The 18,147-nt window shown below is 61.3% G+C and overlaps 1 protein-coding gene across 1 annotated transcript in view; it reads right to left on the reverse strand.

Moving 5' to 3' along the window:
- LOC111139433 (Wnt family member 3A) overlaps positions 1 to 17,141 on the reverse strand; it is a 43,873-nt gene extending 26,732 nt beyond the window's left edge. The window contains exons 1-2 of the mRNA XM_022491683.1: positions 17,071 to 17,141; positions 3,241 to 3,482 (exon numbers count right to left, since the gene is read on the reverse strand). Coding sequence (XP_022347391.1) covers positions 3,241 to 3,482; positions 17,071 to 17,141 — 313 coding nt within the window. The remainder of the gene's footprint in view (positions 1 to 3,240; positions 3,483 to 17,070) is intronic.
- Positions 17,142 to 18,147: the final 1,006 nt, after the last annotated feature.

Raw genomic sequence — 18,147 nt, forward strand, 5'->3', positions numbered from 1 at the left:
ACACACACACACACACACACACACACACACACACACACACACACACACATATCAGAACTGACTTAAGAAGAAATAGAACATCTGAACAGACCTATAACAAGTAATGAGATCATACCGGTAATTTAAAACCTCCAAAGAAACCAAAGCTTCACTGGTGGATCCTACCAAACAATTAAAGAAGAATCAACACCAATCCTTCTCAAGCTCTTACAAAAAGCAGAAGAGCAAGAAATATTTCCTAACTCATTCTCTGAGGCCAGTGTTGCCCTGATACCAAAGTGAGACAAAGACTCAACAGGGAAAGAGAACTACAAACCAATGTCCCTTGTAAATATCGATGCAGAAATCCTCAACAAAATGCTTGCAAACCAAATCCTCCAGCATGTTAAAGGGATTATTGACCATGACCAATCGAGATTTATCCCAAGAATGCAAGGGTGCTTCAGTGTAAGAAAATCAACCAATAATAACACATCAAGTTAAGAGAATGAAGGAATAAAACTGCATGGGCACCTTAATTGGAGCAGAAAAAGCATTTGATATAATCCAACATCCTTTCAGGATACAAAAATTCAACAGATGAGTTATAGAAATGAATTTCCTCAACCTGATAAAAGGCAGTTTTGGAAAACCCACAGCAACCCACTTAGTTGATGGTGAAAGACTGAAATGTTTCTCCCTAGGATCAGGAACAAGACAAGGGGGACCTCTTTCACCACTGCTACTTAACATAGTGCTGGAAGCAGTAGAACAATCAGGCAAGAAGAAGATATCAGGGGTATACAAATTGGACAGGAAGAAGTAAAACTGTCACCATTCATAGGTGACATGATCCTCTATATAGAAAACCCGAAGGAACCTACAAAAAACCTCTTGGAGCTACCCCAAAATTAAGCAAAGTTGAAGGATACAGGATCAAAACAAAAATTATTTGTATTTTATATAGTAGCAATGAATAGTCCAAAAAAGAAAATAAGAGAACAATTCCATTTACAATAGCATCAAAAAGGAAAAAAAAACTTAGAAATGCATTAGTGAGGGAAGTACAAGACTTATATGCTGAAAACTACAAAAACATTGCTGGAAGAAACCAAGGAGGACTTCAATAAACAGAAAGTCATCCCATGTTCATAGATTAAATGAATGTAATGCCCATGACAATCCCAAAAGCCTTCCTCCCTGCAAAAGCCCTTTTCACAGACATGGAGAAATTGATTCTAAAATTCATACGGAATTACAAGGGTCACAAATTGCCAAAACAATCTTGTAAAGGAAACCCAGAATGGAGGATTTGATTGGCACTTCCTGAGTTCAAAACATAGTATAGAGCCATCAAAATAGTGTGGAATTAGCAAGACGATGGTCATATAGACCAATGACTGGCACTGAGTCAAGAAACAAATCCACACATCCATGGCCAGTTGATTTTGGACAAGGGCGCAAAGACCATTCAATGGGGAAAAAAATAATCTGTTCAACAACAGATGGTGTTGAAATAACTGGATTTCCACATGCAAAGGAATAAAGTTGGACCCTGACCTCACACCATACACAAAAATTTATTCCCTATAAATCAAAGATTAAATGTAAAAGATTAAAGTATAAAACTCTTAGAAGAAAACATAGGTTCAAGTCTTTGTAACCTTAGATTAGGCAGTGCTTACTTTAATATGATGTTTCAGTAGATAAATTGGACTCTAACAAAATTTAAAACTTTTGTGCATTCTAGGACACTGTCATGACAATGAAAAGACCACCTATACAATGGGAGAAATTACTTGAAGATCATGGATCTGATAGAAAATGCAGCATCTAGAACATATAAAGAGCTCTAACAATTCAACAACAAAAAGACAAGCACCCCAATTAAGAACTGGGCAGGGGTGCCTGGGTAGCACAGTTATCTGGGCATCCATTGCCCAGGTTTTGGCTCAGGTCATGATTTCAGGGTCCTGGGATTGAGCCCAAATTGGGCTCTGTGTTCAGTGTAGAGTCTGTTTAAGATTCTATCTCCCTCTGCCTTTCCCTTCCATGTGCGCTCTCTCTCAAATGCATAAATACATCCTTTAGAAAAAATTGGGCAAAGAATATGAATAGGTGTTTCTCCAGAGAAGACATACGGATGACCAACAAGCCCACGAAAAGATGCTCACCATTATCAGTCACCAGGGACACACGAATAAAAACCACGAGATCCCTTCATACCCACTGGATGGATAAGGAAACAGGCAGAAATTACACGGTGGTGAGGATGTGGAGAAACTGGAACCCTCAAGCATTGCTTGTGGGGATGTAAGACGATGCAGCCCCTGTGAAAAACTGTGGTGTTTTCCCCAGATCTTACACAGAACAATTGCACTCCTAGGAATATATGCCAAAGGTTTGAGAACAGGTATTCAAACAGATACTTGTACAAAAATGTCCACAGCAGCTCTGTTCACAGCAGCCACAAGGTGGACATAAGCCAAATGTCTGTCAGCGACGAATGAATACATCATAAAATGCAGCGGGTCTACACAGAGAAATACTATTCCCCGCATGGGAAGGCAGGAGGAGCTGATACCTGCAGCATGTGGACCAACCTGAAACCATCCTGCTGAGAGTAAGGAGCCTTTCTCCCTTGCAGCCACCATATTGCAGAGGCCACCTTCAGGTGTTCCCACTGAGTGGGAGAGAGTGGGGACCAGCCGGGCACATGGCCCTGATGCCCTCTGATTTGCAGATGTTGTGTTTCACTCTGGTGAAAATCTGCTCTTCACCCCAAGTTCACCCACGCCCAACCCTCACCTTCTAGCTCTTCCTAAAGTAAAGCCCTGCCCCCAGCACCCTGAGCAATTCCTGAGGTGTGCATCTACCCTCCCCTACCCCGTGTTTTTTTTTTTTTAATTGTATTTTCTCTGCAAGATGCCCTGAAGGTCTGGTTCCTGTGGGAAGCCTGTCCCCCTGGAATGGCACAATTTCTCCTGGGGAAGGGGACACAGGAGGACTCTTTCCATGAAACTACGGCATTCCCAGCTCCAGGAGACCCCCAGGACGGGTGAGCATAGGAGATGGCCAGAGAATGAGGTCTGCACAGCCAGCGGAGCTCCCCGTGATGCTGTTCCCAGGCAGAGCATTGGGGACACAGCGCCGCAGACCCAGGCGGAGCGGCCCCTGACCCTGAAGGGCACTGCTTGCACCTGCAGCACCCATGTCCGGCTTGCCACCTGCCCCCGAAGGCTGGCGAGCGTGCCCACATACCTCTGTCCAGCACAGGGCCAAAGATGGCCAGGCTGTTGTCCACAGTTGTACAGTTCCAGCGGCGGCCGCGGAACTGGTGCTGGCACTCCTGGATGCTGATCTTCACGCCCTCCGCCACACTGGGCATGATCTCCACGTAGTTCCGGCAGAAGCGCAGCTGCTTGGGGACCAGGCCAGGGATGCTGGCGCACAGGATGGGCTGAGTGCCCAGGGATGAGTACTGCGGCCCGACGGCCAGCGACCTGGGGAGGAGGAGACTGGTCAGCTGGGTGGCCGCTTGGCGGAGGGAGTGACCGTGGCCTGACGGCCCGGGCAGCAGCCAACCCATCGGGGGGCGACCACAGCACGGGGATCAGGCAGCCACCAGCCATGTCCGCACCCACAGGAGCAAGGGTGGACAGCTGTGTCCCCCGTCTCCCCCCGCCAACCCCCACTGACTGCATTGCAGGTGCAGGAGCCAGAGATGGGGCAGAAGCCAGGGCGCAGGGTCCTCCTGAGCTCAGGCTGGAGACTGCCTGAGGGGAAGGCACGGGAGGGAACATCTCCCGTCACGGTTCCCACTCACTGCACGCTCCTGTGACATTTAAATTACGTGGAACAGCAAACGAGAGAGGGAAATTTGGTTTTTCAGTCCATCAGCCAACAAGGCCATGGCTACTGAGGTGGCTGGTTAGAAATAGGACTTTCCGGTCCCTGTGGAAGGTTCTCCGGGCCGCGCGGGGCAGGGTGATGGGAGTGCTCTGTGATGCATGGGGCTGGTAGTCACGCACGTGTTTATGTGTCTGGAGTGACCAAACCATGTTCATTTAACTGTATGTAATTCCACCTTGATTTCAAGGAAGAGGTGCCAGGTCCTTTTGTGGACCTACAAGAAAGAGCTTCCACAAGAAGACGGGTGACAAGCTGTAACTCCAGCCGGCTCCCCTGGTGATGGTGGGTCCCACTGCTGTGGACCCCCCACCCGTCTCCCAGGTCACCCCAGATCCTGCCCCCTGTGGACGCCCCCGCCCGCTCCCCCAGGGGACCCTGGATATCGCTACCTGTGGATGCCCCCCGCCCTCTCCCCTGGGTAATGGTGGATCCCACCACCCATGGACACCCCCACCACCCCCACCTGCCCCTCAGGTTATCTCATATACAGCTGCCGTGGACAACCTCCCCCGCTCCCCACGTGACCCCGAGTCCTGCCCCTGTGGATGCCCTGTCCAGTGCCACCTGTAGCCTGTCTCTCTGGCACTCTCCTCTTCCAGCCTGGGGAGCCCATTTGTCTTCTCAGCCGCGGCTGCTGGGTGTGCTGCATCCCAGGCCCTGGGTGGAGATGCAGAGCAGCCCCTCAGCCCCTGAAGAAGGTCTCCGTGTGGTCGGTACTTGGCCTGGTGGCCTCCAGGCGGAAGGCCTGTGTCTCCTTTGTTTGTGGGGAGAAACCAAGTCCATGCCAGCTGTGTTAGCCTCTGCTGGACCCCCAGAGGCTCTTCTGGTGGCCCTAGGAGGTTAAACCCCCAGCGAGAAGAAGGGACAGAGGTTTCTGGGTTCTTCAGCAGCCCTGCCTCTGTGTTTCCACGGTGACCTTAGGTAAGTCCTACCCAGAGTCTAACCCAGTTTCATCCAGCTGTGGTAAGAGCTGCTGGACATGGGAATTCACCGTCAGAGAAACCAGCCTACCCTCTGGACGTCCAGAGGAAGGAGATGCTATCATTCTTCCGCCCTCCTTCCCCAAAATCTTCCAGGCCAGCCTGCCTGGAGGCTCCCAGCCCAGCCCTGCAGCACCTGGAGCTTCCTCATTGCTGTCCTTCTAGAATCTGGCTCTGTGGCTTTCCCTGCACACCCTGCAGGCCCCAGGCCGCTGCCCCACCTCCCTGCACCTTCATCCCCATCAGCGGTCTCTCCACCGACACAGGCTTCAACTCCCCATCCCCCTGCAGCCCCCTGCCCCTGGGCAGGTCACCCTCCTGGCCTTCCCTCTGCGGCAGCTCTGCCTTGCTGCAGAAGCCAGCTGGGGCATGGGCGGTTCCCCCCTCTGTGCATGCTCTCCTGGCCAAACCCCCCAACAGCGTGTGGTTCCCCACATTCCTGGGCATGCCACCACGTCCACCGTCTCCTCACCTTCCCCTCCTCCTGCTCAAGAACATCTCTTAAGAATTAAAGCCCGTCTTTCCCCAGGAATACACTGCGCCTTGCAGCCAGGTGTGTGAGTCAGGCCGCCTTCCTGGAGGCAGTGGGCCCACGTCCCTGATCATCCACGCCCTTAGACCATGCTCCTGACATCATGGGTCTCTCCCACACAGGCCCCAGTATCTAACCCCCCAGCCCTCTGAGCGGTCCCCATGAGTCCCATCTGTCGCACTCCTGTGCCTTGACGAGCCACCCCAGCCAGACCTGACCTCGTGTAGGACACCAGAGGCCTCCCCACTCCTAGGTGAGTGTGTGTCCCCGGCGTGGCCTGGGTTGGTGGGGCTGGTTCCTCCTTTACGGGGTTGTTCCCTGGCTGATTCCTTTCCTACTTGCAGACCCTGATGAGTGCTGGGTGCCAGGCCAGACCGATACTCCCCACGTTTCCTCCACACCTGCTCCACCGTCCTGTGACCGCCGCAGTTTCCAGAAAGACCAGGTCCCCACCTCACCCACCAGTGGGGCCTCACTTCTCTACAAAAGGTCCTGTGGTCTGGGCCTTGCTCCCCTCCCCTGGCCTACAGGGACAACTCTGAGTGGAGACCACAGGGGCTGCCCCCTCGGGGATCCCCGCGCTTCTCCGAGGACCAGCAGAGTAGGAGGGTGGCAGGATGAGAGGGAAGCCGGGCCGTGGGCTACGCGTGGGTGGGGAGGTGGCAGGAGTGCAGGCCCGCATCAGGGTTCTCTAACCTTAGGGGCCAGTGGGCTGAAGTGAGGCATCCGGGTTGAGCAGATGGGCCCCCCTGGGCTGGAGCATAGGGAGGGGCAGAGGGGTCTGGGGAGGCAGTGGGACAGCGTCGGGGGGCGACTGGCTTCATCAACTCTGTGGGACCTGCTGTGACTCTGGCTGGAGCTCCTGCAGAGAGCCTGTACACACAGGGCAATCCCCCAGCCCCACTGTCCTTCAGAATGTCCAGAGCGCCCCGCCAGGTGAAAGGCCTGCACCCCCCAAACTGCCCCTGTCATGGCCCCAGGAACCATGGTCTGATGCATGGGCCACATGTGGAAGGCTCTGCCTGCACCAGGCCAACACCAGGCATCTGCCTCCCCCATGAGGTCTCCCTGGAACTGAACCCTGCTAGCCCCACCTCGGACATCCGCCCAGCACAGACCAATGCTGAGGACTCCTGGCCCAGTGCTCCGGGGGCACACACCGACCCAGGCCACGCACCCCTCCCCACACTACATGACCAGCTGTGACCTGGAACAGGTGGCAGGAGCAGTTGGAGCAACACCCCTCTAATGAATGCAGGGACCCAGGGGGAGGGTCCCCGAGAAGCGCTAGCTGGGTGGCCTATTGAGGGCCAGCACTGTGCAGGGGCTGGAGGTGGTGGGGTTCGGATCCTTCTGCAGCTTCTATGGCCTTTCCAGATAAGAGTCCATGCCTGCCTCCCTCCAGGTGGCCTGGATGGTCACTCGCCATACTCCTTTCTGCCTCCGACAGAGAAAGGGCTGCCATGGCCGGTCCTGGAGGCCACACCAGGCCAGGGAGGTGACTATGGGGCCAGGCCAATGCAACTTCGAGCATCCAGAAGCCCCGGGACAGGGGATTTGGGGGATGGCTGGGGGCCAACGGTTCCAGTTTGCATGGGAGTATGAGCTGGGTCACTCCCGTGAGCCTTCCCCGGGCTGCTTGGGCTCCTCCACTCTGTGAGCCAAGAGGCCTCATGGGGGTCCCGCAACGCGGAACTCTCTTTCCTGACGAGCCAGCCCGCGTACTCAGGGGCATGAGACTGGGAGATGCAAGGGTGGGTGGTTGGCTGTGGGACGACCGGGCAAGGAGAGGTGGGCCCACGGATGTTCCTGGCCAGGCCCTGTGTCTGGCGGCAGGACATTTCGGGATGGCGCAGGGTTGCGGGGGGTCTCCTGTCACGGTTTCCCGGGGGCCTGGCTCCTGGGGAGCTCCCTCCATGCCTCCCTCCTCTTGTCTCAGCCCTGTTCCACCGCTGAGGGGATGGAGAGCTGACCCAGAAGGAAGTCCACGCAATGTGATCATTTCTTTCTTGGCTGACGGTGCTTGTTGACTTGGAGACTCAAAGGGATGGGAAAGAAAGATCACATCGTCAGTGCAGAGGGGCTGGCTCCCTGGCTCCAGACTTGTCCTAGGCAGGGGCTGGCAGGGGGGCAGGTGAGCCCCAGAGCCCCACACCTGCAGCAGGGAGCGCAGAGCCCGGCTTGGGGGGGCCCTCAGGGTCCAGGTCACAGCAGGGAAGAGCAGGCTGGTTTCCTTCGTGGCCCCAGCCATCCACCAGGCGGGGACTTCCAGGCTCCCAGCCCCTGTTCCCGTGCTGAGTCAGCTCCTGCACGCCCCGCCCCCCAGCACCTCCACCTGGCCTGCCCTCCTCCTGGGCAGGCCCCAGCTCGCCACCACCCCACCTCCTGGAGCCAGCAGCCAGGCTGCCCCAGCTGTTCCTGTCCCCACCAACCCTGGCTGGGCTCTTCTCACACCCACTCCAGCCCTGACGCCTGACCCCCCAGCCCCATGAGTGGCTTCGGAGACGTTCCCGTGTCCCAGAGCCGGGTGCCCAAGGGCGCCTGGGTGCTGCAGACCCTGCCTGAGGAGAGAGGAGAGCCCGAGGCTAGGGGGCCAGTGTTGTGGGCCAGAAGAGGTCGAGGGGGCTGGTCGGGACACTGGCTGTGGCTTGGCCTCAAAGGCACAACGGAGCCAGTAAAGAAGAATGACACAAAAAGTCCAGCTGGTGCTCACCAGCCTTACCATGGGGATCACGGATAACATACACGTATCAGGTCATCACGACATGCACCTTCACATGCTGTCATGTGTCAACAAAGCAGGGGAAAATCCAAACGGTGCACTATTCCCCCACACTCCCAGGACCCAAATTCCTAAACAGAAGGTAGATACCTCGGCCTGACAGCACTGGGAAAACCACAGTCTGCAGCTCCCTCCTCCCACAGCCCTATGGGAGCAAGTGGGGGCCCTTGGGGAGAGGCCAGGCGCCGGACAGGATGGCAGGGAGGGGCTCCAAGCAGAGGAGCTGCGGCTGGGGGCCATCTCTGGGGGATGGTGATGCACAGGCCCATCCACGGGTCTTGCCAGGGACCAGAGGCATGGAGGAGGGGAGGGGTGCCATTGCCCCTGTGTCCTGAGTGCTGTCTGGGCTCCAGAGTCGTGTGCCGGAGGAAAGGACATCACCGCAGGGACGGTCCCTGGCCTACAGCAGGTACCACCCTACGATGTGAGCCCCACAGGCTGGGGACAGGTGGAGAGCGGACAAGACTTCCCTGGCCAAGCCGAACCATTGGAGGCAATGGGACCGACACAGACACGCAGCAAAGAGCCAAGGAGGGAGGGCACACCATGGCTACGCAGGGTCCCAGCCGTGCCCCGAGACGCGAGCTCTCTGCCTTCTGTGGGTGACTGTGCCCTTGGTCATCATTGCTCCAGCTGCTGCTCGGGGGGTGCCAACAAGGGCCGTCTCTCCTTGTCCCGGGGGCCCCCAGAGCGTCAAGCCTGCTCAGGACCTTCCAGGAGGGGACACATGGTGCTGAACCCTGGGAAGGAGGCCCCCACCAGGCCCGGACTCTGCCTAGCCCCGGGACTGTCCGGGATGACAGGACATGCTTACAGACTGGAATCCGGGTCACCGAAGCCTATCACGCTACCACACGTGTGCCTTCCTAACACCGCCCGTGCTGGGCCCACAAGTCAGAGACATGGGGGCATGCTGGTCCTGAGCTGCCCAGACGTGCGAGCACAGCCAGCGGTGGGTGTGAGCCGCCGGAAGCCGTCCAACGCGGCCACTAGTCAGGCAGCCCAGACCCCGTTCCGGCCACTACTGGCCCTCCTGGCCGCTGCCCCGGGGATGGGCCTCCCTGCTGCGCTCAGGGTCCGGCCCCTGACCCCACGGTACCCTGCTGCCTCTGTGCGCCCCTCCTGTGCTCCTCCTGGGCCCCGGTGATGAACCCCGCCTGCCCCCACCGCTCCTCCCCTGACCCCACCCCACCCCGAGGCCCCGCCCCCCCCCCCCCCCCCCCCCCCCGCCCCCCCCCCCCCCCCCCCCCCCCCCCCCCCCCCCCCGTCCCCATGCCGTGTCCCCCCACCACTCCCCTCCCCTGTCTGAGGCCTGTCCCTTGTGCAGCTGGAGGCTTCCCTGTCCAGGCTCCTGCCTCTGCCTACAATCAGTCACTGCCAGCTTCCCCGCCCTGCCCCGCTGTGTCACCTGTGTGGCCGTGGGCTCAGTTGGCCACTCCCTGACTTGCTCCGACCCACATGGCCTTGTGGACGGAGCCCTGGGACCTTCTGTACCAGGCATCTGGGCTCAGGTGAGGACACACGGCTGGCGTTCTTGTTGTTCATAGAGCAGGGGTCTTGTTCTCCTTCTAGGGATACCACTCCTGTTGCGGGACCCCCTCCTAACACTGTCACTGTGGGGGTCAGGGTGCTGTACGCAAGTCTGGGGACATGAACGTGGGTCTGTGACAAGTCCCTGGTGTGTCCTGTGGCCAGCACCAGCAACCCCAAGCTCCACAAGTCTCCCAGGCCCCAAACAGCCCCAGGTCCATTACTGACAGGTCTTGGGGGTCAATGTGAGTGGCGGCCTGCGCCTGCCCCTGGCCGGCTGCATTAGGGCCCTTTGTGTCCCATGACCCCACTGACACCCCCAGAGTCCCTCCAGAGGTGGCCAGAAGGGTGACGCTGCATGGTGGCTGCTCGCTCCCAGGCCTCATGGAGGCGGATGCAGAGCCTCTTGCCCTATACCGGCAGGGAGGCCACTGGAGGGTGTCCCAGCACGGACCAAGCCTCACAAACCCTTGGGAGCTCACACCGAGCTTCGGGTCAGTCCCTCCGGCACCCCCTCTGCCTCACAGGCTTCCCAGGTGTCCTATGGTCCCAGAGAGGGACGGGAGGCCCTGGCTTTGGGCCACTCCCTCGAGGGGACGTGGGACTGGGGCTTGTAGCCATCATCCATCTGCCTGGGTCACAGTGAGGTCTGACCCTTCTTGATGGCTGCAGGGAGAGCATGGCAGGCGCCTGTAGTCTCTAGGGCGGGGGTCCTGCGGGTCTGGGGGAGCAGGCCCGCCCCACCCTTGCTGCACCCACTTCCTAACCCTGCACCTGGCGTGGTGACTCAGCCGGTGAGGAATCCAGTGCACTTCCCCACAGAGCAGAGTGCTGTCCCAGAAGGCGCTTGCACTGGCACCCTCCGCCCACGCTGGGCTGGACGCCTCGCAGGGCACCCCACAAGCCCAGAGCACCCTAGCCCTCCAGACATACCCCCCCATCGCCCTCTGAGCCCCAGCCCCAGAGTCCCAGCCCAGAGAGACCCAAGAGTCCACACAGCAGGGGGCCCACATCCCGGAGCTGGGGCTGTGGTCTCGCCTGGGGCCCGGGAGGAGGCCCGACATGCCGACCACGTGCAGCCGGGAGGCGAGGCAGGCAGGATCGACCTCTGTGCATGGATGGCACTGCTATCACCCCAGGATAGTGTGGGGGATGCAGGCCATCACCTTCCACCCGGAGCATGCACATCCGCAGCCCGGAGAGTGGTCCCGACTCCAGCCCCAGCCTGTGGCTGTGTCCATGTGAGCCACACCCTCCGCCTGCTGGTTCTAATGGTTTTCTCCCTCCCCGGGATCACCCTGCAGGCGGAAGGCCAGGCATAGTGCCAGGCTGTCTCACTCAAGGTGGAGTGGAGGTGCCGGCTGAAACACGCAGGGGAAGGAGGTGCCCAGGACCCAGGCTGGTAGCCGTCACCACCGGGGCTTTGCTGTGACTGTGCGGCAGGGGGCTGGGGGTGGCCCTCTGGCCTGGCTCCTGGGCACAGAGCCGCAGACGGAGGGGACACCTGGGCACTGTTCCCTCAGGTCTCAATGGGGCGGCCGGCTCTTAGGTGTCTGTGGACCTGGTTCGGTTTCCGTGGCAGCAATTCTCAGCAGGTGTGGGGCTCCCATGGGCTGTGGGCACCACTCTGCCTTCCCCGTGGCCACCCCGGGGCGACTTCAGGCTGTTCTCACAGGGAGAGGGGTTCTGTGGGTAGGACCTTGGCTGGCAGGGGCAGGTGGGCAGGGGGCTGGGCCGCAGGCCTGCTCCACTGGGCGCCTGGCGCCCACAGCCCTGCTAGCTGCCTGCTCTAGGCCCCACAGAAGCTTGCCCCCTCTTCCTGTGTGTCCTCTTACTCCTAGGCCATGAGGAGCTGCACCCATGGGGCGAGACCCCCATCTTGTCCTTCAGGGACACAGAGTGGGCACAGAGCTGCATGCAGGCCCCAGGGGAGCAGGGAGGTCAGGGTCCACCCACCCCCCGGGGTCTTGGCAGAGGAGGACCCGGGCTGGTCCCCCTGGGGGACAAGGTCTGAGGTCTCACAGAGACATGGGGCTCCTGTCCCCAGACCGGAGCCCTGAGCACGGGGCTGGCCAGTGGTCCTGTGGGTGGAGGGCTGCCCAGCAGGATGGGCGGGCTCTTTCCTTCCAGACGGGGCTGAGGGCTCCAGAAAGGGTGCGGACCTGCCTGTCCCCCGCCCTCCCAGGGCTCTTTCTCTCTCCAGCCTCCGATGGGGGGCCCAAAGGGAGGGCCTGGGCCTCCAGGCTCCTGCCCCCGGCGGCCTGAAAGAACCCTCCTGGGATCTGGTGCACCCTGGGCCCCAGAGGGCACGTGCTGGCCCCCCACCCCACCCCCGCGCAGCCCCCTTACGCCCGTGCTGCCCCACCGGCTGAGCTGGGATTACTGACACATACTTCAAGCGAGTCCTGGCAGGTGGGCAGAGGCTCCCGTGCCCGCGGCCATGCATTTGCCCGGTTCCCTGGGCGGCAGCGGCACGTTTTGTTGGGGAAGGAATGTGGATGCGCCAAAGCGCGAGACACCTCCAGGGTGTCAGCTGGGGAGGCCGGGAGGGAGACCAAGGCCCTGCTGCCCCACGTGCCATGGGGACCTGGCCCCGGACCGGGGAGCTCAGCCCGGGGAGCAGGCACGCTCCACTGTGTCCTCCTGTCCCTCCCGTCAGGCTCTGTGTTTCATAGGAGAGACGCCATCATTCATTCCTCACTCACTCCTTCCTCACTCATTCCTTTGCTGGGGGGGGGGGGTCTTGCTGAGCAGCTGCAGGACTGACAGGAGGACCAGGGGCAGGACGGACCCCTCATAGGCACCAGCCTCCTCCTGGCTCTGCAAAGGGAGGGTCAGGGCCTGGGGCCTCTGCAGCCTGTGCCTTCTTGGGGCTCTGCTCCTGCCCCCGGCCATGACGGGGTACTCACCACCTCTCAGCATCATGTGGGTTTCCTGTCACCCTCAGGAAGCCTACCCAGAGCCCACATCCGCCTCCCGAGTCTTCTCGGTCCTTCTACTGAGCTTACAAGGGGCAGATGCAAACCCTCCATGTGGCCAGCCCGTGGAGGATTGGTGGTCCGAGGGAAGGTCCCTGCTCAGGCCGGCTGGCTGACGTAAAGGTGTGTCTTGATCTCACAACATGGGTTTTGGGGTTTATAAGTTCCCAATCCAGTATGACAAAGTACGTAAAGAGGTTGCATGACAAAACACAGAACACCACGTCACACCCAAGTGTCCCCTGTCTTCTGCCTCTGTTCCTATTTCTTCATGGACAATGGTCCCAGGACGGCTCTGGCTCGGGGGCCATGTCCAGTGTGACTGGGACTTTCATGGCCAGTGTGGTTTTCATGCTCTGCTTTCCCATGCTGGGACGGGGACAGGGCGCCTGCCGCCGTGCAGGCCTGGTCTGCACGCAGGACCCACCGTGGGAAGTGTGGCTTTACAGCCCTTTGCTAAGGGAGACTGTTTCTTCCCCGATTGTGTTAGCTGCCTGGTCCTCCCGCCTGCCACAAAGGACTCTAGCAGGGTTGTGCAGATGCCGCAGAAAATCATCTTACGAATGAGCGAGTCCAGTGAGAAGCAGGGACCCTGGGGGCTGGGAGACACGGTCTTGAGAGTCTGGGCAGCCAGGCCAGGGGGACCCGGAGTGGTGGGGGAGACAGGTGCGCTGTGCTCTGGAGGGATGAAGATGAAGCCTGCCTGCCTGGTGGTTCTGGGAAGCCGGTGTTCTGACCATGTCCCTGATACAAGGGTGGCCATGGGTGGCTCTGTGGGGGTACGTGGCTGCCAGCACCCGGAGCTCCGTCAGCACCGGAAGGGTCACCTGCAGTCTGGAGTCCTCTGGTCCCGTGACCTAACTGCTGTCCCCACCAGCCTCCGGGCTGCAGAGAGACACAGGGAGACAGAGACATGGAGACAGAGACAGACACAGACAGGCAGGCAGAGAGAGCAGGGCTGCCCTGAGGAGGGGCATAGGGGTGCAGACTCACTGAGGGCAGGGCAGCTGGGCGGGGGTGGGGTGGGGAGTCTCATGCATGGGCCCCTGCTCTCTAAGCAGATCAGGTCAGAGTCACCTGACACAGGTAAGCCCTCACCGCAGCAGCTCTCCCTTCCCCCTTGCCCCCTTGGGGCTGGGGCCACAAGGGCACACCCCCACCCCGTGAACTCGAGGTGCACCTGCACCCCACAAACAGTGGGGGGCAGAGGGGTGGCATGGTTGGGGGGAGGGCCAGGCAGAGAGGAGGTTCTGGGAGGTGGGAGCAAAAAGGCCTGGGGCCAGGCCCTGTCTCTTAGTTGGGAGTCTTCTGCTAGTGAGGACCTGTGCAGAAGGTGGTGGGGAGGGCAAGAACAGGGAGCAGTGCATGGGGAGCACGGCCCAGGCTGCAGATCTGACCTGGGGTGACCTTGCAGGGGTAGGTCTTGGGCCAGCCCAGGCAACATCTACATTCTGTGCTGGGGAGCCTGGGGTCCGGCTGCAACTGGCAAGGGGACAGGCAGCTGTAAGTCCAGAGCAGTGAGGGTGTGGGGCTGAGGGCCAGAAGGGGCAGGAAATGGGAATGGGGCAGAGCTGCCGGGTGGGGGGAGCAAGGGGGAGTGGGCAGGACAGAAGTCAGCTTGGCCTGCAGGGCCCAGGCAAGGCCCAGGGGGTTACTAGGTGCTCTCAGTCCAGACTCAGACACAGGAGGAGGGGCTCAGAGCACCCCACAGGAGCCCTGGAGCCTACCGGGTTCTGTTCCCAGTGCTCAGTGTGTCCCCTTGACCCTGCTGCCATCCTGTGTTCCCAGGGTCCTTCCTCTGTGGCCTGCCTTCCTGGGGGACAGGGGAGGGACCCACCGCACGCCTATCTGTGGCCTCTCTGGTCCCTTCTCTGGGGACCCCCTCATCTGCGGCAGGAGGGGCCCCTAAGTTTCACTGTCTACACAGGGGTCTTGGGACTGTGTGTATATCTCTCTGAGGCTTGGCTGGGACCTGCCCTGGCAGGGCGAGGGACGTTTCCCTAGGCACGGGGGAGCGGGGGAGCAGGGGAGAGGGGGAGCGGGTGGCCCTTGGAATTCCCGCCGGGCAGCTGCCAGCAGCGCCAACCCCTCCCCCCTCCCCCCTCCCACTGGGAGACGCACCAACTTCAAGAGCCTAATTACTCCCGATTTGGGCTGTTTCCTCACTGTTGCCAGCGGCGCTCCCGCAGGTGAGAAGGCCCCCGTTACTTTCACTTTTATATGCAAGGTGTGGGGAGAAGCACCCCCCCCAGCTTTGTCTAGGGGAGGGAGGATGAAACAGAACAGCCAATTAGGGAGGCTGGGCGTGAAGGTGAGAAGTTATAAAGAGAGGGTCCTTGGCCCCAAGGGGGGAAGGGAGGGCAGTGGAAGGAGGAGCAGCGGTGGTTAGGCTCCACCAGGTAGGGCTTGAGGATGGAGAGGCCTTCCCCTGCTAGGAAACAGGTAGGCTTCTCTGTGAGCCCTCCTGTGTACTCTGCCTGTATGAGCCGTGGGGACATGGCTCCTTTCCCTATCCAGCTGGTCTGCGGTAACGGAGGAGGGCAAACCGCCCTCCCCAGGGGGCCCTGAGGTCCTGTCTGCTAGACACCCTTCCCGCAGGAAACAGAATCACTGAGTGGGGGTTCCATGGCACCTCTTCTCCATGGGGCCAAGGGGCTGCTCTAGACTCTTATTTGGGTGGATTGCAGAGCCGAAGGGCCCTTCCCAACGGACCTGGAAAATGAGGGGTTACCTCGGAGCATGTGCGGGTCCATTCACACGGACACAAGTGGCCCAGGTGCATACCTGTGTGTGTGTGTCGGGGGAGGTCAAGGCCAGCCAGGGAGCCTCAGGGCCAACAGGACAGAGATCCCGAGGTCTGGGGTAGCCAGGAGGCTGGTGGCAGGGCCCTTCCTTTCGGGAGCAGCGCGGGGGCGAAGGGCGCTTCCTCTTGCGCCCAGGAACGCGGCGGCGGCGGGTTCTAATTAGAAGCCTGCGCGGAAGCCGGCGGCCGCTGCGCTCTCTCCGACATGCCTCCCGGCTCCCCGCGGCAGGCCGGGCGGGCGTCAGTGTCCTCGCGGCCACAGGCACTGTGGCCCTGCCCGCGCCCCAAGGCGACAGGGCGCTGCAGGTGCGGCGCGCGCCGGTCGGGGCGGCCGGGGTCCCCGAGGTGCGGCCCAACCGCCTCTCCAGGTCCCTGGACCAGCCCCGGCCTCCCCTCCCGCCCCGCCCCGGCTGGCTGCGCCTGGACCTGCGTCCCCACCCGGGCGCCCATGCTCCTGAACCATGTCGACGAGAAAAATTATTATCGGATTAGATGTACTTTAGCTCGCTCGGTTCCCCCCCTTTCCCCTTGGCGTAATTATTATGATTCCGGGCAAGCCGTCGGAGAAGGTTCCTGTGTGTGCGTGTACGCGCGCGCGCGCCCGCAAGCATGTGTGTGGGGAGCCTGCTCTTCGACTCCGGGTCTTCTGGCCTCATCCCCCCGACTATGTTGGTCCGATCTTGGGCTTCTCAGAGCGCAACCCCGCACACCGACTCCCCCGCTTCCCCCTGTCCCCCAGCCGGGTGACCTTCGCTGGTGGGGGCTCGGCCACATTAGACCCCCAATGGAGGGTAGCCCTGACTGCCCCCCACTCCCCCAGCCCCCTGATATTTGTGTCGTGGCTCCCTGGGCCCCTCCGTTCGGTTTATCTGCGTTCCCATCGTCAGATTTCCAAGGGTCTCACTGAACCGGGCCTCCTCTGCGGAGAGGAGGCAGCCCCCAGTCTTCTCAAACGTGGGCCTCACCCAAGAGCCTTCCAACTGGATGCCTTGTCTCTGTTCCGCGGCAGCCCCCCTTTGCCTCCCGCTGCAGAGAGGGGCCGCGGAGAGGGCTCCCCGGACACCCACCCACACGGAGTCAGCCGGAGAGGCAGCAGGGACTTGGGGCGGCGGGTCCCGCTGTCCTTACATAACTGCGCTGCCCCAAGCTGTTTGGTCTTGTCTCACCGACTTTGTTTTAAGGTGTGCGTGTGCGTAACATACGGTACTCAAGGAACGTCTCCCTCTCCCCCGAGCTGCACCCGCTGGCCCTCCCCTCGTCCTTTGGCCGTAGGCACCCTGGCCCTTGGTGCCATCTGTGCGTACCGTGTTCCCACCTCTCCCCAGCCGCTGCGCCCCTTCAGAACCGGGGGACCCTCTAGGCCCGGGACGCCAATGTCCCCGGAAGCTCCGACACCCGCGTCCCAGCCCTGGCCCCAACAGGTCGAAAGTGGCCTCCAAAGAAAACAGCCCGCCCGCGCCCCCGGGGCCGAAGGGGCAGGGCGCGGGCTCCGGGCCACCGTGGGGCCCTGCCCGAGGGGACGGCGGCTGGCGGCCTCTCGGAGCGAGACCAAGGCGAACGCGAGGGAGACTCACCACCAGATCGGGTAGCTGCCCAGCGCCTGCTCCAGGCCGTAGAGGAATAAGAAGTATCCGAGCAGGGCCATCGCCGGGCGGGAGAGCGCTGAGGTCCGGGAGTGCGCCCCGAGAGCACGGGCGCCGGGACGGGCCGGGCCCTGGGAGTGGGCAGGCGGCGGCGCTGGGCCCTCCTGCAGCCGCGAGGTGCGCGGGGTGCGCGGGTGTGCGCCGGTGCGCGGGCTCCGAGGGCGGCGCTGCGCCAGGTGGGCCGGCGGCCGCGCGGCGGGCCGGGGCCCGGGGCGGCGCGGGCCGGCGGGGGCGGGGCAGCGCCGCGGGGGGCGCCCGCCGGGGCTGGGGCTAGGGCCAGGGCCGGGCCGGGCCGGGCCGGGGCGGGGCGGGCCGGGGGCGGGCGGGGCCCTGGAGCTGGGGAGGCGGCGGCGGTGGCGGCAGCGGCCGCGGCGGCGGCGCCGGCCCCTCCCGTGGCTGCGGGGCGCACGGGGTGCGCAAGGATGCGCCCGCTCCAAGGGCCGCGCTGTGCCAGATGGGCTGCTGCTCCGGCTGCTGGGGGTCGCGCGGCTTGGGGCAGCGTGGTCCTCAGGCGCCCCCTCCGAGGTCCAGGGCCGCGCTGCCCCGAACTCCTGGGCCGCGCGGCGGTGTGGAACCCCGCGCGCCCTGCGCTCGCCGTGGGACGCAATGTCCCGCTCTCGCTCCCGCGGCTGCTCTGTCCTGCGCTCGTTCTCTTGCTCGCACCGCGGCGGGGCTGCTCTCCCTTTCTTCCATCTCTTTGCTTGGGAGGTCCGCTTGTCTAGTGCCAATCCCTCGAGCCGCTCCTCGCTGCTCCGCTGGGAACCGAGCTGTCCGATCCGCTCCTCTGCGGAGCGCGCCGGTGGTGGAGGCGACCTGCGGTGCGGACAGTGGCTGGGTGGGCGGCTAGGCTGCGGCCCCTTACCTGAAGGTCTGCATTGGATGTGGGCTGTCTGGAGCGCAGGTGTGGACGCCTCCACTTTCTCCCGCACACCCTTCCAGGAAAGACGGGCCCCAGTCCCTGGCGCTTCCTAGCCAAGGCGGTGCAGCCTGTATCCCTCGCTCTGGCAC

The sequence above is a fragment of the Enhydra lutris genome, unplaced genomic scaffold, assembly GCF_002288905.1.
Source record: "Enhydra lutris kenyoni isolate GAN:26980312 unplaced genomic scaffold, ASM228890v2 scaffoldscaffold106, whole genome shotgun sequence".
NCBI classification, from domain to species: Eukaryota; Metazoa; Chordata; class Mammalia; order Carnivora; family Mustelidae; genus Enhydra; species Enhydra lutris.